The 22227-nt window shown below is 54.5% G+C and overlaps 1 protein-coding gene and 1 pseudogene across 4 annotated transcripts in view; both read right to left on the bottom strand.

The window, feature by feature from the left end:
- Positions 1-22227, bottom strand: part of LOC144944521 (uncharacterized) — a 121235-nt gene that overhangs the window by 79789 nt on the left and 19219 nt on the right. For all 4 annotated transcript variants that reach the window (XM_078872739.1, XM_078872741.1, XM_078872740.1 and 1 more), the window contains exon 4: positions 10907-10983. In XM_078872739.1, coding sequence (XP_078728865.1) covers positions 10907-10983 — 77 coding nt within the window. The remainder of the gene's footprint in view (positions 1-10906; positions 10984-22227) is intronic.
- On the bottom strand, positions 16895-16990 carry LOC144944715 (U6 spliceosomal RNA; annotated as a pseudogene).

Below are 22227 nucleotides of genomic sequence, written 5' to 3'. Positions count from 1 at the left end.
ATGATCAAAGTTTCAAGTTAAAGCTTCAAAGTTACACGCAAAAAATGCTCGCCACAAATGAACCACAACTACTTCGCTCATCTGATCAAGGAGCGTAAAGCCATCGTCACGTGAACTCCGGTCATCCTCGCAGCAGCAGCGACGAATTTTTTGCTCAGCCATCGAACAAAGACGGTGGCACCCACATCGCATGGCGCTTTCAGATGCGGCGCTTCTGCGGCCGTCTGGAACGCACCCTTCCTTACGATATTAGGAAGGCACTGGGAGCTATTCAGCTTTTACATCATCTCGACTGACAAACACCCATTTCTTTAGAACTGCTTTCTGTGTGTTGGTTTGTTGACCTTCCCCCCCTCCTCGCACCTCTGATTCGCACGGTCGGTGACGTACGGCACGAAATAAGTTCCGAAATACGTAAATACGTTGAAACCAAGTGAGCAATCCAGAGACCAGGAGAAAGTCTCATTTGCAAGGGTGAGTGGACCTGGGTCACCACAACGACAAAGGCAATGACATTAAAACTACGCAGGACGATGAAGCAGATAGAAAAATCGGAAACAAAAAAAAACCAAACGAGAAATCAGAGCAGAAACAAGAAAAAAAATCGGAAGGGAAAAAAAACATCTGAGTAAAAACGACGTCGCAGGAGAACTCTAAAAGAGTGTGGCGAGTCGCCCCGATATTGACTGTCTGCAAAACAAGTGGGCTCCTCCACATGTTCCGTCTGCATGGGGATCGAGCGTTTCTCCCCTTGCACGCGTGGGGTTATCTCCGGGCACTCCGGTTTCGTCCCAGCGTTCGTTAAGTTTGCCAAAAACACCTTCATATATAGAGGGCCGCAGAACTTGGGCAATGGTTGGCACACCGGCTGCTTGCGTGGCCGCTGCCCTTCCCGCGCTCACCCGCGGTTCTCCCCTCCCCCCACCCCGTGCCTCCGAATCGCTCTTCTCTGCGCGAGAGCGAGCGGACACCTGTGTGGCGACGGCGCGGCGTGGGCCGTCTAAGACGGTGCAGGGAGACTGCTGTAGGTTCACGCTAAGGGGGTCGAGCCAGAGATGGCTGCGTCAGCAGCAGCGGCGTGTGTCATCGGCGATGGCGGTGTCTCCTTCCTATAGATCTCCATGTGAGTCTACGTATAGAGTCTGCCATTGGTCTAATTACAGCGACGAATATCTGAACCGAACCTGGGCCTTCCCTAGGTCGACTTATCTGTGTTGTTTTGAAGATGTTTTTTTTTCTCTGAAAAGGATTAAAACGCGCTTAGCTCACAATCCCTCACCCTCCACTCCGCCCTTCACCCTACTAATCATCATCATCATCATCATCAGCCCTGATCTATCCACTGCTGGATGAAGGCCTCCCTCTAAAAGCCGTCGCCATCTCTCACCATCCCGTGATCTACTGCTGCTCGTCGCAGCAGGGGCGGTGGTCTTGGTGCCGAGAGACAGCTGTAGTTTTACCGAAGTTCAGGTGGTTGAGCCGTGATACACTCAGCAGTTGAGTGTATCACGTGATGACAATTATGTCTCTTTCGTATAGATCTCAATGTGAGTCTACGGGTCTCAATGTATAGAGTCTATGTGTGCGTGTGCAATTACACCAACGCCAGCGACGAATATCTGAACCAGGACCTGGGCCTCCCCTAGGTCGACTCAGCCTCGAATGAGTACACGGCACGATGTGTAAACATCGCCAACTGGGGAAGACAAAGGCGGCCGGGCCACCGTGCCCCCTCGTGTGCCGTGCCGGGCTTCACAGTTGCAACTCGCTAACAGCCCTTGCCCCAACAGTTTGCTCAGAGCTATGTACGGGGGGGGGGGGGGTATCTTTGCCATTGTCTCTAATTGCTAGCTCCGTCGAGCCCCCCCCCTCCCCTCTCCGTTGCCTCTATCGGCCGATCCGCTTCAAACGGCCCCTGAGAACCGCGGGTGCATCGCTCTCCTCTCCCTGCGGGGCCGCGGACGCAAGGGAGCGTTAATCGGCATTAAAGAACCCCTTTCGGGCACCGCGTTGAATATGCACATTGAAACAAAGAGAGAGAGAGAGCGCACGGGGGAGAGGAGGATGACGTGAATTGACTGCCTCTCTGCGATAATACGGTTTCCCGATGCCACGGGCGCAAGTGAAAAAATATATATATACAGCGTGAAGGTTCATGCATGCGTGAACGGTTCCTACAAAGACAAAGATCTCCACCCCCCCCCGTATGGCCTTACCAGAATGTCGGGGCAAGTGTTGCTAGCAAGCACGCCACTTGGGGGGAGACAAAGGCGGGTAGGCATGGTGCTGGCCACAATGCTCGGCCGCCTTTATCTCCGCCAAAGTGGCGATGTGCAAAGACAAAGATGCCCCGTTATAGCCTTAACAGACTTTTCGGGCAAGTGCTGTTAGCGAGCACCTATTGAGGTTGGCACGGCACGTAACACGAACGGATAAGTTGGCCGGCACCACGCCCAGCCGCCTTTGTCTCCCGAGTGGTGATGTCTTACACGCTGCACGAGACACTAATTTAAGGCCGAGCCGACCTAGGGGAGGCCCCCCATACCGGTTCAAATATTCCCCAGTTATCGGTCGTCGGCGGGAATCGAACTCGGGGCAGCCGGGTTAGCAGCGCGGCGCGCTCATCACTGCGCCACCGCTCCCCCACTAAATCACACACGCACGTGCACACACGCACGTGCACACACGCACGCACACATGCACGCACGCGCACACACACAGCAATACTAAACCGGGCCGGGGTGTTATTGTGCGTGACACGCAGGGCGCTCAGCGTAATCATTCGCATGACGCTTAAGCGTTGGCCGGAGGCGCCGCGTGATGCATAGACCCATCCCTCGTCGTGCATTGTGTCTCAACGGTCGCTTTGCTGGGGCAGGGGAGAGGCGTGAGGTGGGGGGTGGGGAGGGGGGGTTGAGGGGGGCGGGGTTGGGGGGGGCTCTCATCCAGATCCATTACACTGGGTGACCGGTCACTGGGATTGGCATTGATGCATCGTGCCTGCCCGCCCGCCTGCCCGCCCGCCTGCCCACCTGCCTGCCCGCCTGCCTGCCCGCCTGCCTGGCGGTTCGGGTCCAGCCAGAGGTGGATCTTGGGAGTCACACAAGCGGGGGAAGCCGGGGGGGTGGGGGTCAGGAATGGGGTCACAAGAGAAGGGAGGCGGGGGGGGGGGGAGCTGCGGGCTGCGGACCGAACATTTTTTAAGACCATTAAATATGGCCCTTCATTAATAATAATACAAAATATTTAATAATATTTCTCCAGTAAATATCAATACAATTATAATTTTTTTTTTTAGGTCTCAAGGGGATTAAATCTTCACCCCCCCCCGTTCCCTACCCCACCCCCCACGCCCCCCCCACCGTGGGTTCCAACACCCAGTCCAGCGTCGGCGTCATTTCGTGAGAAAGGGCCCTGCAGGCGAGGTTTACGCAAGCCCTCTGACCACATGTACAGAGAAGGGGGGGAGGTTAAAGAGCCAGCGGTGCTCGAGTGTGGCTGGGGTGAGACAAGGTCGTCGTTTAAAGTCACTTGGGGGAAAAGGGGAGAAAAACATGAATATACATGTGCCACGTAATGTTATTCGTGCGCGTTTAAATATACATTATATGCTGCGCAAAACAGCCTCACGCACACCGAGTCTAAATTATAGACTACGCAACGGTATTTGTCTTCTTGGTTCTTTCGGTAAAGTCACGCAGAATTGAAATAATAAAATAATAAAAATAAAACATTATAAAATAATTCTCACGACGTTTCGGCCACAACGCAAGTAGCCGTCCTCAGGTGGAGAACAGGTCTGTCGAGGAGACAGAGTCTGAATGACAAGCCCCAGTCGCTCCAAGCCTGGGGCTTGTCACTCAGACTGTCTCCTCAACACTTGCGTTGTGGCTGAAACGTCGTGAGAATTATTTTATTATGTTTTATTTTTATCATTTTATTATTTCAATTCTACGTGACTTTACCGAAAGAACCAAGAAGATGAATCCCTGCAGTCACGAAAGCTTTAAATTGAAATTTAACGGTATTTGTGTTTTTTTTTTAAATACGCGATATAATACGTAACACATTGCAGTGCATTCAACATTCGCTATATAAATCACACCAAGCAGTCGAGTACATTCAATACACATTGCAGACAACATCGCCGCTAGTCGTCTAGCGCATTTCAAAAACATCATAGACTGCACAATGGAATTCTAGGCCAATTAACAACAATATGACCCCACCGATGTCCCGGCGTTACGCCGCAAATTATGCCAGAATGTTTCTCACCAATATGCGTGCTGGCACATTACCACCCAACCCTAACTACTGGGGATAATAATGATAACAACAACGCTCTGGGGGACACACAGCTGGGATGTGTCGGGATGATCTGGGTTCAAATCATGATCTGATCTGCCCATGGTTTCCAATTGAACTGAAACACCAAGAGGCATTTATATTCTTGGTTCTTTCGGTAAAGTCACATAGAAGGGAAATATAAAATAATACGAATCCCTGCAGTTACGAAAGCTTTAAATAAATAAAAAACTAGAGACATTTGTCAACAACACCGTAACCTTAATAGAAAACAAAAATCGAAATATGTAACAGGCGACGTTTCGGGCAATGAGCCTTCTTCAGGGCACAAACTGTGTTCTCAAGTGACGAAACCGGTTTAGGCTGGGTTTCCCGGGGCGTAGCGAGCTGGTCATCGGTTATTGTACAACCGCAAAAGTAAATTCCCTTTTATTACACTCAATATGTGGCTTTAATCGCAGCTCAGGGTGTTATTAAATATATCGGTTTGACTGTCATGCGGCGAACATTGCTCTCAAGTGGCAGGGCGGGGGGGGGGCAAATTCCACATTCCTATGGCAAATGGACAAGTCTCTCCAAAAGAAAATCACTGCTGGTCCTATTTTATCGACCCCGGAGGGAGGTATGATGGGCCGAGTCTCTCCATAGAACGATCACCGTTGACTTCCCACACAAATTGGTTCCTATTTTATCGACACCGGAGGGAGGTATGATGGGCCGAGTCTCTCCATAGAACGATCACCGTTGACTTCCCACACAAATTGGTTCCTATTTTATCGAGCCTGGACCGATGGTGGGGGGAGTCTCCCCACTGGACGATTAACGTTGACTTCCTACATAAAGTGGTCGTTATTTTATCGACCGTGTAAGGGAGGGGATGATGGGCCGAGTCAAGCCACCCTTAAGACGGAGATTTGAACCGGCAACCCCCCGCTCGCTCGCCGCTCGCCGTAGCGCCGGTTCGCCGGCCCGGATAAACCTACGGTGATTCCTCAGTGTGTTTTTATTTTAAAACTTGATCATTATTCTCACGATCATCATCGTCGTCGTCGTCGTCATCATTGCGCTCCACAGTTGGGGGAGCTGCGTGTCGTTTGTAACGACGCGGAGCTGCTCGCCGTGGAAGCCTCGGTGCCGAGCGCGGCCTTGATTTGGTGAAACGACGACCGCAACGCCACGAACGTGCGGCACATCCTGAGTGACCCCCCCCACCCACCACCCGGCCCCCCCCACGGGGGGACAGTTTATTCCTCTGAGCTCAACCACTGCAACGACGGCAAACCGCTTCAATCACTGCAATCACTGCAACCCCTGCAATCAGTGTAAGCACTGAAACCACTGCTACCACTGAAACCACTACTACCACTGAAACCCCTGCTACGACTGCTACCAATGCAAACAATGCAACCGATACAAGTGAGCATGGAGGCAGTGATCCAGTGGTGGAAGCTCTGCATTACTATGGCAGGGGCGAGTCCATCCGTAGGACAACCGCTGTTGACTTCCTCACACATTTCTACTCGGCTTATCGACCCTCAGAGGGATGATGATGATGGGTAGCATGTATGTATGTAGAACCTCGCCCACCCCCACCAACAAGGATTTGAAATGCGTGACTTTAATAACAATCAGAACAAATAACAGCGTGCGTCAATAACAACAGTGCGTGACCGTAAACAAAAGAATAAAATAAAACCACCGTATATAACCGGAAACGTTTCGGGCAACGGTCCTCCCACATGGCGCATCGGCCGATAAAATGAATAAAACGACGGCGACGAGCGTGGAGCGAGTGCAAGCGCGGTGGAGGGTTGTGAGCGACAGGGGCCACGGCCCGCACGGGCAAAGTGGGGGGGGGGCAGGGAGGGGGGGGGGGCAGCAACGATGATGGAATTGTGTTTCATTTCGCGCGAGCGGCGGCCGTGGCGGGGACCTCGCGTGCCCCGCGCGCCCCCCCCCCCACTCTTCGCTCGCTCGCTCGACGAAAATCAGTAACTCAAACGCGATTAGGATCCATCGACCCAGCCCCCCACCACCGCCTGCCCCCCCCCCCCCAACATCCCCCTATCCCCCTATCCCCCCCCCCCACCGGCCATCCTCTAGCCCACGCCGTGGCTCCCCTACCGGGCAGCTGAACGTTTGGAATTGGAGGTTGAGTCGGAGCGAACGTGTTCGCGCGCGTGCCGTTCATTAACGCACTCTGACCCGAGGGGCGGAAGGGTTTTGTGCGTCAGCTCCGTCCGTCCGTCCGTCCGTCGTCCGTCCGCAATGGAAGGGGGCCGCTAAAGCTCAGCAAGTCGTTGCAATGCGAGCGAGACTTTAGCACGCTAATGCGTCGCTCTCAGGGACTCGATTAACGACGACGACAAAAGCAATGTTCGATTCAACACATCCGTCGATGGCGCTTCGTGGCCTTCGATAGGTGACGTTTCCGACAATGGCCCTTTCTCACCGCACATCCACGAGGAAGGGTCATTATAACCCGAACCCGTCGCCTTTCGTGCCATTCCCCTCTTGAGGCCGCGGACAGTGACACGGACGCGGAATGTGTCGGGGATTTTGGTCGCAGCAGTAAACGCGTCGCGCGCCCAGCCAGCGTGACACCCGAGTTCGATTCCTGCCCGCAGCAATGATCAGAACCGGTCCTGGGCCTCCCCTCGGTCGACTCCTGCCTTTGATTGTTCTACGACCGGTTTGGATTACGAAGCTATTGATTTATTTTTAAATGTACATACCTCCATGTAAATGAGAAAAAAAATTTACCCGTAAAAACAAAGTTTTTCACTATAAATCCTTTATATGCGTGGCGGCTAGAGTCCTCTCGTCCTCTGGCTTGAGATGGCTGCCACCTATGGGTCAGATGATTTCCTGCCACCATTAAGCAATTGGTAATTAAATATAATTTATTTTTTCCTAAAAAGTGTAAAATTTTGGAATTTTTTTTTCACGAAAATAAATTGTCACGCACAACGAGTCTGTGTGCAAAATGTCAGCTCGATTGGATCACGGGAAGTGGGTTAAAAAACGACCGAAATATTTGCACGGTCGTAAGCGCGCAAGCAAGCAAGCAAGCGAACTTAATATAAAGGATTTAATAAGGTGCCGACGGGATGCACCGAATGCAACTTTCACATCCAATTCGTAGATTTTTTTTTTTTCCCCAACGACAGCTCTGCTGGGAAAAAGACACGACAGTAATTTAAAAAAAATCTAAATTCATGGAAAGAATTTACAAAGAATTATAATGGTAGCGGGGAATCGACGCGGCCCGGGAGAGAGAAACCAATCGAGTCACGGTCACCGGCTGGGTGGGTGGGGGGGGGAGTTGGCGCTCGCCGAGCATCGATCCACCGTTTATTACCAAACTCACCAGGGAGAAAGCGACGACGCGGCGGATGTCCCGTGGTTGATGTAACCCTTTCCCGTTCCGAGACGGTTTGCAAACGTTGCGTGGGGTGGTGCGCGTCCCCGTCCGCCAGCGTTGATTTTATTCAGAGGGGAGCGTATTAGCGCCTCTTGTTTTCATGAAGACGTTGTACCGGCAGTCACCGCGGAGAAGCGTAGCGACACGGCCGCCGCCGACGCACTCTACGATAGCTGGCGCCAAACTGCGCCGCGCGCCCCCCTCCCGCGTGGCCTTTGACCTTCCGATTCCGATGGCGTGAACGTACGTAGCGGGAACGGAACGGGAAGATAAACTGATGATGTACACACGTACGTACGTCATCGGAACGGGTTAATATGGCCTCAATTAGACACGCGCACACGCAGCTTCTGCCACGGGGTGCTCTTCGTTGTTACCGTGTGTCCCTCGCTCGCCCTCTGAATATGCAAGTTTCCACACGTATGTGTGTGTGCGCGTGTGTGTACGTGTGGGGAGCGGTGGTGTAGCGTTTAGCGCGGTGCGCTACGAACCCGACGATCCGAGTTTGATTACCACTCACGGCCACCAGTGACGATTATTAGAACCGGTCCCAGGCCTCCCCTAGGTCGACCCAGCCTAACATGAGTACCTGGTGCGGTGTGTAAACAATGCTACTAGGCAAAGATGGCTGGGCGTGGTGTTGGCCACTCACCCCATCATAAGCCATGTCAGCCTTCACAGGTGCTCGCTAACAGCACTTGCCCCAACAGTCTGTTCAGGCTATACGGGGGATCTTTGTCTTTGTTTTGTGTATATGTGTGGAGGAGGCTCGTGGAGGACGCTACTGGTCAGTGAGAGGATAGTCGCCCACCTCGGTGGAGCGATGTTCACTACCTCGACTGGTACACAGGAGGTCGTGGATTTTATCCCGACCCTGAAGCCTGCTGGATATTTGGAGTTTTCATGTTCTCCCCGTGGTCGCGTGGATTTTTCACCGGATCCTCGGGTTTTCCTCTAAACATTTAGAAATATAAGTTTATATTTGGCTGCTATGATTTTCAACATAAGGCACTTCGTTGAGCTATCATATGTGGTAGCCAGGTCGCTTCTGAAAAACAGCTATACAGCCCAGTGAGCCTGTGGTGGTAAAATACTAATTATTTACTTTAATTGGCAATGGATCGATTGTGTGTTTGGTAAAAAAAAAAAAACAATTATAGAGCCCACATTTATTGTTTGGGTTGCATATTTAAAATTTGGTGAAAATTGAGGGTTTAAGAAAAAATATGAGATGTGCTCCTGCTTTGTAAAATGTGCAATACAATTCCACGTGATGCTGATGATAAGCCACTTTGTTGAGCTATCATTTGTGGCCAGGTCACTTAAGGAAGCTACATAGCTCAGTGGGCCTTAGCTGCTAAAATGAAAACATAGTTTAAATATAATTTGGATTGATCGACTGGGTGTGCCGTCTGAGTGTCTGAACAGAGGGGGGGGGGGTGGAGGGGGGAGACAAAGGGGGCCGAGCGTGGGGCATGCCACACCACCCCCCCCTCACCCCCTTAATAGGGGCTCAATCATAACATTTGCCCCTAATAGGCGATAAGCATAATCATGGGATCGTGATCGTTTGAAAGTGTGTGCATACGTACGTGTGTTTTCAATTTCCATTTCCCAGGGGCTTAATTTCAGTCGGAGCTGTCTGGGGCTGAGCTCCAGAAAATATCAATAAGCCCCGAATCTGAATACATACATATTTATTTATATGCTATATATATATAAACAAAAATATATACTGATTTTCAGCTCCAGCTCTTTAAAGTTTTTTCAAATACCCGTTAAATAATAAAAATCAATGTTGCACGGTGCCGAGGGAAAAAATAATAATAAAACCGCCAGCGGTCTTACAGCCTCAGATGCGGCTGTGTAATATATACGGTTTATAAGGTGAAACGCAAATCAAAGTCATTAAAATACGGCCCTGGCGAGACCTGAATATTGACAGCCCACCACTCGCGGGATTTCATATGGAAATTTTCCACATAAGGGATAAAAAAAAAACCGTGTCGGTAAAAATCCCAATTCTTACCCCGGCACCTCCTCTTCCCACGCCGAGCGGAATAATCGCCTTTTTATTTTGCCCAGTTGAGGGACGGGGGGCCGCTGCACGGCCGCGTGCCCTCCGGGCGAAGGCCGTGGTCCCGGCGTGCGACGGTCGAGAGATAAAGCGGCGGCGCGGAGATGCGCTCGACAACTCAAAGATCCGCGTGCGGACTGGCGAGCGAGCCAGTCAGCCAGCCACGGCATGGTTCCTCCTCACTCCGACGATGCCCGCAGGAAGGCCTGGGAGTTTCTCATCAACTGTGCGGTGATGCACCAACACCTTGTTGCTGCTGCTGCTGCTGCCGCCTCTCCACATAGTAAATTTATATATTTGTTTTTATTAGAGACCGAAACGGGAGGAACCTTCTTCTTGGTTCTTTCGGTAAAGTCACGTAGAAGGGAAATAATAAAATAGCGTCTGCCCGACAGACCTGGTCTTCACCTGAGGACGGCTGCTTGCGTTGTGGCCGAAACGTCACGAGAATTATTTTATTATGTTTTATTTTGATTTGATTTTGATCATTTTATTATTTCCCTTCTACGTGACTTTACCAAAAGAACCAAGAAGATGAATCCCTGCAGTCACGAAAGCTTTAAAGGGAGGAACCTTCTTCACAATCCTGGCTATCGCCTGATGAAGCTGGTTGTTGTAATCACCGGTGGAAAGTCACGGTACTCGAATTGTAAATGTTGTGGGTTTACTCTCCAACACACCGGTGTGCTGAACTAGTCACTAATTGGCACTTTTTCTTTACGTGACAAACCTTACTGATCGGCTGTGTCGGGTGGTGGCGGGTTTAACGACACATTTATATTTGCGCGATCTAACCCACAAAAAACCTCTATCATGGATAGCTTCGGTCGTAGAAGCCTGCGTCTCGAATGTTACGTCTTTTCCCTCGTAGAAATCAACACAAACTCGTGGGTGTACGTACGTCCTGTTGAACTTCTTTCGCACGCCGTAACGTATCCAATCGGAGGTGCGGGGGGGGGTGAAGGTCAACAAACTAAACACAACAAACAAACAAGCAGCTCTAAAGAGATGGGTGGGGGGCGATCACCCCCATCGCCAACCGCCCCCCTTACCCCGCCCCCCATCCCCCGCGCCCCCTCCCACACGGATCTGCCACTTGCCTGCCTCTGCGTCTCTCCTCCACAGCCACACGTGCCCTCCTCTCCTCAGCACCCCGCGCCCTCTCCATCCCCGTGTCCTGTTGGGGGCAGAGTCGGTTGGGAGGGAGTTTGGGGGGGGGGGGTAAGAGAGAGGGGGGAGAGGGAGGTGGGGACATCGAGAGGCAACGTCAAGTGGAGGTTCACAATGGCCACCACCTCCACCGCAGCGGTGTCGTGAAAAAACCCGGGGAGGGGGGAAGGGGCGGGCGGGGGTGTTATTGGCCTACTCCTCCACACAGACCACACGCACCTGCGCTTTGCCCCACATATTGGTAGAGGGTATTTTAATTTTTTTGACACTGCATTTGTCTTTGGTAAACGTGGCCTTGGGCCTTGTGGAATGGAAGGCGGCTCTATAACAATTCGTGTTGTTATCATCATCATCATGATTATTGCACGAGGGCGGCGGTGGGGGCAGCACCACCGCACGCCCAGCGCCAGCTGTGTCTGCCCGGTGGCGACGTCCCGGTACCCGTCACCGCCGTTGTCGGTCGCGGGCGGGAATCAAACTCGGGCCGCCGGGTTCAACCCGGGAAGGTTGCGAGTTCCAAATCCCGGTTGTGGTGGAGGGGGGCGAGGGGGGGTTGACTGAACCCATTCATCATCTGTCTGGGGTCGATAGAACGAGCACCACTTTGTGGGGAAGTCAACAGTGGATGTCCTACGGATGGACTCGCCCCCCACCCCCCGCCATAGTCATGTGGAACTTCCACCACTGGCTCAGGGCTGTAAACGGGAGATAAGCACCGCCTGAATGCTCGTTCGAGCAAGGTGGTGGGGTCTGTATGGTACACACCCCGCCGCACACAGCTAGTAGGCGAGTGGGTCGGTGGGTGAGCGGGTCGGTGGGTGAGCGAGTGGGTGGGGGAATGGGTGAATTGCCGAGTATGGTACAGGTGGTGCGTACAGGCGGCGCGTACAGGCGGCGCGTACAGGCGGCGCGCATCACTGGGCACGCGTGCGGTGCCATCGGCCTCTCCGGCAAATCCCGTGCGAGAGCCGCGCCACGCGTGACCCAATCCCCTCTCGCGCGCGACCAGCAGCAGCAGCAGTGACGTCACGGGGGCAGCCCGGGCTGACAGCTCCCCCCCACATCCCCCCCCCACATCCCCCCCCCCCCCACGCCACCCTCCCCAGGCCCTCACCCGCCCCAGCAATTTCAGCACCATCCCCCCCCCCCCACCGGTCCCGGGCTCAATGATTCCCAGCTCGAGCTGGCAGGCGAGCGTCTCTGTAATTATCCACGTGTCGGGGCTTCTACCGCTCAGCATGCGACCGACGGCCGACACCGCTGATGAATTAATACATTTTTTTTTTACTGAAACCGCATCGTCCTCTGCGCCGGGTTGCGCCGCGCGTCGTTTCTGTTGTGATGACCGACGGTTCGCTCCGACGGTCCTGGAAAAGTTTCTTCGGGAGCCGGTGGGTTTGTGTGTGTGCGTGTTTCTGTGGTGTGTGTGTGTTTTTTGTAGGGGGGAGTGGTAGTGTAGCGGTTAGCACGCTGCGCTACGAACCTTGCGACCCGAGTTCGATTCCCGCTCACGGCCAACACCGGTGACGATTATCTGAACCGGTCCTGGGTTTCCTCTAGGTCGACTCAGCCTCAAATGAGTACCTGGTGCGATGTGTAAACATTGCCACTGGGGGGACAAAGGCGGCCGGGCGTGGTGTTGGTCACCGAGCCCCTCATATGCCGGTGCCTTTCAAAGGTGCTCGCTAACAGCACTTGCCCCAACAGTCTGTTACAGGCTATACAGGGGATCTTTGTCCTTGTGTGCTTTTGTGTTGATGTGGGCGAGTGAGAAAGTGGGTGAGTTAGTGGATGAATGGATGAGTGGGTGGTTGAGTGAGTGGGTGGGTGATTGAGTGAGTGGGTGATTGGGTTAGTAGCTGAGTGAGTGGGTGGTTGAATGAGTGGATCACCAGTGGCTGAGTAAATGGGTAGGTGATTGAGTGAGTAGGTGGGTGAGTGAATGGGTGAGTGGGTGGGTGAGTGAGTGAGTGGATGGGCAGTGGCTGAGTGAGTGGGTGAGTGAGTGGGTGAGTGAGTTGGTGAGAGGGTGAGTGTGTAGGTGGGTGAGTGAGTGGGTGGGTGAGTGGCTGAATAAGTGGGTGGGTGAGTGAGTGGATGGGCAGTGGCTGAGTGAGTGGATGAGTGAGTTGGTGAGAGGGTCATTTTGTAGGTGGGCGAGTGGGTGGGTGAGCGAGTCGGTGGGTGAGCGAGTGAGCGAGTGAGTGGGTGGGTCAGTGGGCGGGCGGGCAATTCACCAAATCTCAAAGAGATGATGCAAACTGATTGGCTCAATCACCTACACGCGAACCTCTCCTCTCTAAACCGCTCCGCTCTCCCCTTCACCGGCCCGTTGCGCAACCGACGAGACGACTCCACCTCCACCGTTCCGTCGGCGAGAGTGAGCGAGGGAGCGACACACCCAACGTCCACCCACGGTCCACGCGTTCACCGCCCGATAATCACCCAACCCGACTTCCTCTCCACCGCGCTGCGTCGCGAAGGAAACGCTCGTTAAAGCCGCCGTGAGCTACGTCGCGAGCGGCGCCCCCCCCCCCCCCCCGTCAGCCCTGGGCTACCGGTGGAAGTTCCACATTACTATGGCAGGGGCGAGTCCACAACCAATGTTAATTTCCCCCGCAAAGTGGTGCTCGTTTTATCGACCCCCAGAGGGATGACGATGGGTTGCACGCATGTATATTGAACTTCTTTCGCACCGTACGTATCCAACCGTGCTAACCGCAGGTGCAGGGCAACAAACAGCTGTTGCTGCTGCACGGCTCACCGATGGCGCTCTCGGCTCGTGCCGCCACGTGCCGTTCGGCTGCCGGCAACTTCTTCGGGAACTGCACCGTTAGACTCGCTAACGAGCACTTGCCCCGGCAGTCTGCTCAATGCTATACGGGGGATCTTTGTCTTTTGTACGCGTGTGTACATGCCTGTAGATGTGGGGAGCGGTGGCGTAGCGGTTAGCGCTACGCTGCGCAACGAACCCGGCGGCACGAGTTCGATTCCCGCTCACGGCCAACACCGGTGACGATTATCTGAACCGGTCTTGGGCCTGCCCTAGGTCGATTCAGCCTTAAATGAGTACCTGGTGCGGTGTGCGACCATCGCCACTGGGGCGACAAAGGCGGTCGGGCGTGGTGCTGGCCACCCACCCCCTCGTGTTCCGTTCCGGCCTTCATAGGTGCTCGCTAAGAGCACTTGCCCCTACATTATGTTAAGGCTATATGGGGGATCTTTGTCTATACCTGTAGATGCGCGTGTGTGTGTGTGTGTGTAAGCGATGCAATCCCATCAGGTGGTACTCATTTTATCAACCCCAAAGGGTTTATGAGGATGATGACAGCTGTTGCTGTTACCGCTGCTGATGATGATGATGATGGCATTGAGTCAATCCTGGCAAAGATTCCAACTCAAGGCTTCACACCTTACCTGGCCTGCTTCGTGTCTCAATTAATTTGCCCAAAGCAAATTAATCAAACCGCGATACGAGTACGGTTCCAGAAAACGCGAGTATCTGCAATTGTACTGTAGTAGCGTATTTAAGGAAATAAACGCCACACATTATCATTTCCTGCCGGGGTTCTGCAAAATTGAGACTTCCACGTCTGTGTGGCTTTTCGGACAAAATAACGAGGGTGCGCTCGCTGCTGCTGCTATTACTGCTGCTGTTGCTGCTGCTGCTGTTGCTATCGCTGCTGCTGCTATTACTGCTGCTGTTGCTACTATCGCTGCTGCTGCTGCTATTACTGCTATCGCTGCTATTGCTGCTACTGATATTACTATTTCTATCACTACTGCTGCTATTACTGCTATTGCTGCTGCTATTACTGATATTGCTAGCACTGCTGCTGCTACTACTGATATTGCTGCTGCTATTGCTATCATTGCTGCTGCTATTGCTGCTGCTATTACTGATATTGCTAGCACTGCTGCTGCTACTACTGATATTGCTGCTGCTATTGCTATCATTGCTGCTGCTATTGCTGCTGCTATTACTGATATTGCTAGCACTGCTGCTGCTACTACTGATATTGCTGCTGCTATTGCTATCATTGCTGCTGCTATTGCTGCTGCTATTACTTCTGCTGCTATTGTTATCACTGCTGCTGCTATTACTGCTGTAGTTACTACTGCTGCTGCTATTGCTGCTGCTATTACTTCTGCTGCTATTGTTATCACTGCTGCTGCTATTACTGCTGTAGTTACTACTGCTGCTGCTATTGCTGCTGCTATTGCTATCACTGCTGCTGCTATTACGGCTGCTGTCATTGCTGTAGTTACTACTGCTGCTGCTATTGCTGCTATTGCTGCTGCTATTACTTCTGCTGCTATTGCTATCACTGCTGCTGCTATTACGGCTGCTGTCATTGCTGTAGTTACTACTGCTGCTATCACTGCTGCTACTATTGCTGCTGCTGTTGCTAAAACTATTAGTTGCTGCTGCTATTGCTGCTGCTGCTGCTGCTACTGCTATCTATGCTGCTGCTGCTATTACTACCGTTGCTGCTGCTATTACTATCACTGCTGCCACTGTTATGACTGCTGCTGCTGCGGCAATAAAGTCTGCAATGCATCACCCTCCACCGCCTCCGCATGCAGTGATGGACGCGAGTGACAGAAACCGAATGTGTCCCGATGTAAAATTAAAATATGCAAATGCAGGTGTGCTCTGCCCTTGGGTATCTTGGTATTTTATGCGCGCGTGTACCGGTGCGTGCGTGCGTGCCGGTGAGTGCGTACGTGCGTGCGTGTGTGCCGGTGAATGCGTGTGTGCGTGCGTGTGCGTGCCGGTGAGTGCGTGTGTGCGTGCAAGTGTGTGCGTGCGTGCGTGCAACAACGAGCGGAGCGCCGGGCGGCTAAAATGCGGCATCTACCACGCATCTCAGTCAGCCAACCCATGGCAACCTGGGTCAGTTCCACGAGACCTCCTGTTAGCGGCAGCCTTCGCCACTTCACGTGGCCTCAAAGTGCACCTGGCCTGGCACAGGCGCCGTGGTGACATCCACCGCCACTTTGTGTTGGTATTGGTGCAGGTGAGCGCGTGCGTGTGTTTGTGTGTGTGTGTGCGCGTGGGGAGCGGTGGCACGGTGGTTAGCGCGCTGCGCTACGAACCCGGCGGTCCGAGTTCGATTTTCGCTCACGGCCAATTACAGTGACGATTATCTGAACCGGTCCTGGGCCTCCCCTAGGTCTACTCAGCCGCAAGTGAGCACCCAGTGCGGTGTGTAGTAAACATCGCCACTGGGGAGACAAAGGCGGCCGGGCGTGGTGCCGGCCACCAACCCCCTCGTGTGCCGTGCCGGCCTTCACAGGTGCTCGCTAACAGCACTTGCCCCAATCGTCTGTTAAGGCTATATGGGGGATCTTTGTCTTTGTCGGGTACGCATATATGTCTTTATTTATTTATTCCATAGCAAGCATCGGGACACCGTATGCAAATTTTGTTATTTTGGCCGAGTGAGCGAGAGGGAAGCATATCCGATGCTGTGAACCCAATATTGCCCAATATTTGTTTAATATTTTTGTTAATTCATCGTAGCTGCTATAAAAATCAATTTTGGTTTAAAAAAAAAAACCCGCACCAGTACAGTTCAAAATATATTTTAGCGCAGAATATTGGGGCTTCGTAACAAAAATGTGAATATTATTTATATATTTAAGCTCGCATGTTCTCCACGCTTGCTGCTGCTGCTGCAGAATGAGCGATGCGTTTCTTGCCCGTGGCAGGATCTCGTGGTTGTCGTGGCAACAGCGGCCAGATTCTTGGCAAACTGCCAGCGTGGGATTAGCCCTCTGTGGCACGCGGAGACAGAGACACAGAGAGACACAGAGAGAGACAGATAGACACAGAAAGAGACTAATAGAGCGATATAGAGAGAGAAGGAAGAGATAAAGAGAGAGGGGGAGACGGGGAGAGAGGGAGAGATGCAGAGGAGAGGGAACGCTTCACGAATTTGCGTGTCATCCTTGCGCAGGGGCCATGCTAATCTTCTCTGTATCGTTCCAATGTTTTTAGTACAGGTACTGCCGGAGGAGAGGGAGAGAGATGCAGAGAGATAGATGCAGAGAGAGAGAGATGCGAGGAGAGATGCGAGAAGGGCGAGAGAGAGAGTGAGCGAGAGGTGGGGGTTTACATAAAGCAAAGTTATTATTTAAAAAAAAATACGAAATGATGAACGAAGCAAAGTGCCGACTACACCGAGCATCTTCTTGTTTCCACTGATCGTAAATAAAAGAGAGAGAGAGAGAGATGCAGAGAGAGGGAGAGAATAATAAAATGACAAACAGCGACACAGAGAGAGACGAGGCTGAGAGAGGGAGAGACGTGACAGAGAGAGAGAGACGGAGAGAGGTAAAGGCAGATGCAGAGAAGAGAGAGAAACAGCGGAAAGGAGGAGAGTGGAGGTGAGAAACATGGGGGAGGGAGGGGGCAAGGAGGCATCAGCAGCAGCAGCAGAGCGAATGCCGGAGGAAGAGCGACTGAGAGGGAGGGAGAGAGGGAGGGGGAGAGCGGCGAAGAAGTAGAGCACCTGGGAACGTGGTGAGGTGGGGGAGGTGGGGGTGGTGAGTGAGGTGAGTGAGATGAGTGAGGTGGGGGTGGTGGGTGTGGTGAGTGAGGTGAGTGAGATGAGTGAGGTGGGGGAGGTGGGGGTGGTGAGTGAGGTGAGTGAGATGAGTGAGGTGGGGGTGGTGGGTGTGGTGAGTGAGGTGAGTGAGATGAGTGAGGTGGGGGAGGTGGGGGTGGTGAGTGAGGTGAGTGAGATGAGTGAGGTGGGGGTGGTGGGTGTGGTGAGTGAGGTGAGGGTGGTGAGGGTGGTGAGTGAGGTGAGTGAGATGAGTGAGGTGGGGGAGGTGGGGGTGGTGAGGGTGGTGAGTGAGGTGAGTGAGGTGGGGGAGGTGGGGGTGATGAGGGTGGTGAGTGAGGTGAGTGAGGTGGGGGAGGTGAGGGTGAGTGAGGTGGGGGAGGTGGGGGTGGTGAGTGAGGTGAGTGTGGTGAGGGTGGTGAGTGAGGTGAGTGAGGTGGGGGTGGTGAGGGTGGTGAGTGAGGTGAGTGAGGTGGGGGTGGTGAGGGTGGTGAGTGAGGTGAGTGAGGTGGGGGAGGTGAGGGTGAGTGAGGTGAGGGAGGTGGGGGTGGTGAGTGAGGTGAGTGTGGTGAGGGTGGTGAGCGAGGTGAGTGAGGTGGGGGTGGTGAGTGAGGTGAGTGAGGTGGGGGAGGTGAGGGTGAGTGAGGTGGGGGTGGTGAGGGTGGTGAGGTGGGGGAGGTGGGGGAGGTGGGGGTGGTGAGTGAGGTGAGTGTGGTGAGGGTGGTGAGTGAGGTGAGTGAGGTGGGGGTGGTGAGTGAGGTGAGTGAGGTGGGGGAGGTGAGGGTGAGTGAGGTGGGGGAGGTGAGGGTGAGTGAGGTGGGGGAGGTGGGGGTGGTGAGTGAGGTGATGTGAGTGAGGTGAGGGTGGTGAGTGAGGTGAGTGAGATGAGTGAGGTGGGGGTGGTGGGTGTGGTGAGGTGAGTGAGGTGAGGGTGGTGAGGGTGGTGAGTGAGGTGAGTGAGATGAGTGAGGTGGGGGAGGTGGGGGTGGTGAGGGTGGTGAGTGAGGTGAGTGAGGTGGGGGAGGTGGGGGTGGTGAGGGTGGTGAGTGAGGTGAGTGAGGTGAGTGAGGTGGGGGAGGTGAGAGTGAGTGAGGTGGGGGAGGTGGGGGTGGTGAGTGAGGTGAGTGTGGTGAGGGTGGTGAGTGAGGTGAGTGAGGTGGGGGTGGTGAGTGAGGTGAGTGAGGTGGGGGAGGTGAGGGTGAGTGAGGTGGGGGAGGTGGGGGTGGTGAGTGAGGTGAGTGAGGTGGGGGAGGTGAGGGTGAGTGAGGTGGGGGAGGTGGGGGTGGTGAGTGAGGTGATGTGAGTGAGGTGAGGGTGGTGAGTGAGGTGAGTGAGATGAGTGAGGTGGGGGTGGTGAGGGTGGTGAGGGTGGTGAGGTGGGGGAGGTGGGGGTGGTGAGTGAGGTGAGTGTGGTGAGGGTGGTGAGTGAGGTGAGTGAGGTGGGGGTGGTGAGTGAGGTGAGTGAGGTGGGGGAGGTGAGGGTGAGTGAGGTGGGGGAGGTGGGGGTGGTGAGTGAGGTGATGTGAGTGAGGTGAGGGCGGTGAGTGAGGTGAGTGAGATGAGTGAGGTGGGGGTGGTGGGTGTGGTGAGGTGAGTGAGGTGAGGGTGGTGAGGGTGGTGAGTGAGGTGGGGGTGGTGAGGGTGGTGAGGTGAGTGAGGTGAGGGTGGTGAGTGAGGTGAGGGTGGTGAGTGAGGTGGGGGTGGTGAGTGAGGTGGGGGTGGTGAGCGTGGTGTGGTGAGTGAGGTGAGTGAGGTGAGGGTGGTGAGTGAGGTGGGGGTGGTGAGGGTGGTGAGGTGAATGAGGTGAGGGTGGTGAGTGTGGTGGGGGTGGTGAGTGAGGTGAGTGAGGTGGGGGAGGTGAGGGTGGTGAGTGTGGTGAGTGAGGTGGAGGTGGTGAGTGAGGTGGGGGAGGTGGGGGTGGTGAGGGTGGTGAGTGAGGTGAGTGAGGTGAGTGAGGTGGGGGAGGTGAGGGTGAGTGAGGTGGGGGAGGTGGGGGTGGTGAGTGAGGTGAGTGTGGTGAGGGTGGTGAGTGAGGTGAGTGAGGTGGGGGTGGTGAGTGAGGTGAGTGAGGTGGGGGAGGTGAGGGTGAGTGAGGTGGGGGAGGTGGGGGTGGTGAGTGAGGTGAGTGAGGTGGGGGAGGTGAGGGTGAGTGAGGTGGGGGAGGTGGGGGTGGTGAGTGAGGTGATGTGAGTGAGTTGAGGGTGGTGAGTGAGGTGAGTGAGATGAGTGAGGTGGGGGTGGTGAGGGTGGTGAGGGTGGTGAGGTGGGGGAGGTGGGGGTGGTGAGTGAGGTGAGTGTGGTGAGGGTGGTGAGTGAGGTGAGTGAGGTGGGGGTGGTGAGTGAGGTGAGTGAGGTGGGGGAGGTGAGGGTGAGTGAGGTGGGGGAGGTGGGGGTGGTGAGTGAGGTGATGTGAGTGAGGTGAGGGCGGTGAGTGAGGTGAGTGAGATGAGTGAGGTGGGGGTGGTGGGTGTGGTGAGGTGAGTGAGGTGAGGGTGGTGAGGGTGGTGAGTGAGGTGGGGGTGGTGAGGGTGGTGAGGTGAGTGAGGTGAGGGTGGTGAGTGAGGTGAGGGTGGTGAGTGAGGTGGGGGTGGTGAGTGAGGTGGGGGTGGTGAGCGTGGTGTGGTGAGTGAGGTGAGTGAGGTGAGGGTGGTGAGTGAGGTGGGGGTGGTGAGGGTGGTGAGGTGAATGAGGTGAGGGTGGTGAGTGTGGTGGGGGTGGTGAGTGAGGTGAGTGAGGTGGGGGAGGTGAGGGTGGTGAGTGTGGTGAGTGAGGTGGAGGTGGTGAGTGAGGTGGGGGAGGTGGGGGTGGTGAGGGTGGAGAGTGAGGTGAGTGAGGTGGGGGAGGTGAGTGAGGTGAGTGAGGTGGGGGTGGTGGGGGTGGTGGGGGTGGTGAGTGAGGTGAGTGAGGTGGGTGAGGTGAGGGTGGTGAGTGAGGTGGGTGAGGTGAGGGTGGTTAGTGAGGTTAGTGAGGTGAGGGTGGTGAGTGAGTCGGGGTGAGGTGATGGTGGTGAGTAAGGTGAGTGTGGTGAGTGAGGTGAGGGTGATGAGTGAGTCGGGGTGAGGTGAGGGTGGTGAGTGAGGTGGGAGTGGTTAGTGAGGTTAGTGAGGTGAGGGTGGTGAGGTGAGGGTGGTTAGTGAGGTGAGTGAGGTGAGGGTGGTGAGTGAGTCGGGGTGAGGTGATGGTGGTGAGTGAGGTGAGTGTGGTGAGTGAGGTGAGTGAGGTGAGGGTGATGAGTGAGTCGGGGTGAGGTGAGGGTGGTGAGTGAGGTGGGGGTGGTTAGTGAGGTTAGTGAGGTGAGGGTGGTGAGGTGAGGGTGGTGAGTGAGGTGAGGGTGGTGAGGTGAGGGTGGTTAGTGAGGTGAGGGTGGTGAGTGAGGTGAGGTTAGTGAGGTGAGGGTGGTGAGTGAGGTGAGGGTGGTGAGGTGAGGGTGGTGAGTGAGGCGGGGTGAGCAAGACGAACGCGCGGCCAGGAGGGTGACAACGATTCACGCGAAGCTCCCAATGAGCGTGGCGACGTGAACACGCCGCGTGAGGGAACAGGATGGGAGGTGCAGCGGTTAGCGCGCGTGAGGGAACAGGATGGGAGGCGCAGCAGTTAGCGCGCTGCCACACTCTGCACCCTGGCGACCCGGGAACGGTGAAGTGTGGTCCAACTACACCCCCACGGTCGACACAACACGGGGGGGGGGGGGGGGTCTTCATCTAGCAGTGGAGTGACAAGGCAGCCGTGGATTATATATCGCGTTAACCAATGCACGAGATGACCAAGACAAAGGTCCCCCGTATAGCCTTGACAGACTGTTGGGGCAAGTGCTGTCGGCGAGCACGGAGGCCGGCACTGTGGCACACGAGGGGGTGGGTGGCCAGCACCGCGCCCGGCCGCCTTTGTCTCCCCAGTGGCGATGTTTACTACACACCGCGCCAGGGACTCGCACGTACATATGAGCCACGTGACCATGCGTAGTAGCGGTAGTAACGGCGGTGGTGGTAATGATGACGATAGCGATCTTTTTTATTAAACTATTTTATTTTAGCAGGTCAGGCACACTGAGTTACGCGGCTCTTTTTCAGAAGTGACCTGGCCACAAATGGTAGCTCAACGAAGTGGCTTATCATCACGTAGACATTTATAGCAGCCAAATACTCATAAAAACACGTCGATTCTAAATGCGGAGGTTAAAAAACCGGAGGACCCGGAAAAAAATCCACGCGACCACGGGGAGAGAGAGAGAGACGCAAACTCCAAATATACAGCAGGCATCAAGGGTCGGGATCGAACCCACGACCTCCTGCATACCAGGCGAGGTAGTTAACATCTCCCAGCCACCGTGATGATGATGAGAGAGAGAGACAAGCAAACTCCAAATCTCCAGTAGGCGTCAGGGGTCGGGATCGAACCCACGACCTCCTGCATACCAGGCGAGGCAGTAAACATCTCCTAGGCAACGTGATGATGATGGGAGAGACACGGAAACTCCAAATATACAGTAGGTGTCAGGGGTCGGGATCGAACCCACGACCTCCTGCATACCAGGCGAGGTAGTTCACATCTCCCAGTCACCGTGATGATGATGAGAGAGAGACACTCAAACTCCAAATCTCCAGTAGGCGTCAGGGGTCGGGATCGAACCCACGACCTCCTGCATACCAGGCGAGGTAGTTCACATCTCCCAGTCACCA

The sequence above is a fragment of the Lampetra fluviatilis genome, chromosome 35 (assembly GCF_964198595.1).
Source record: "Lampetra fluviatilis chromosome 35, kcLamFluv1.1, whole genome shotgun sequence".
Taxonomy (NCBI): domain Eukaryota; kingdom Metazoa; phylum Chordata; class Hyperoartia; order Petromyzontiformes; family Petromyzontidae; genus Lampetra; species Lampetra fluviatilis.
The sequence above is the reverse complement of the archived record's forward strand: the minus strand, read 5'-3'. Positions and strand labels throughout refer to the sequence as shown.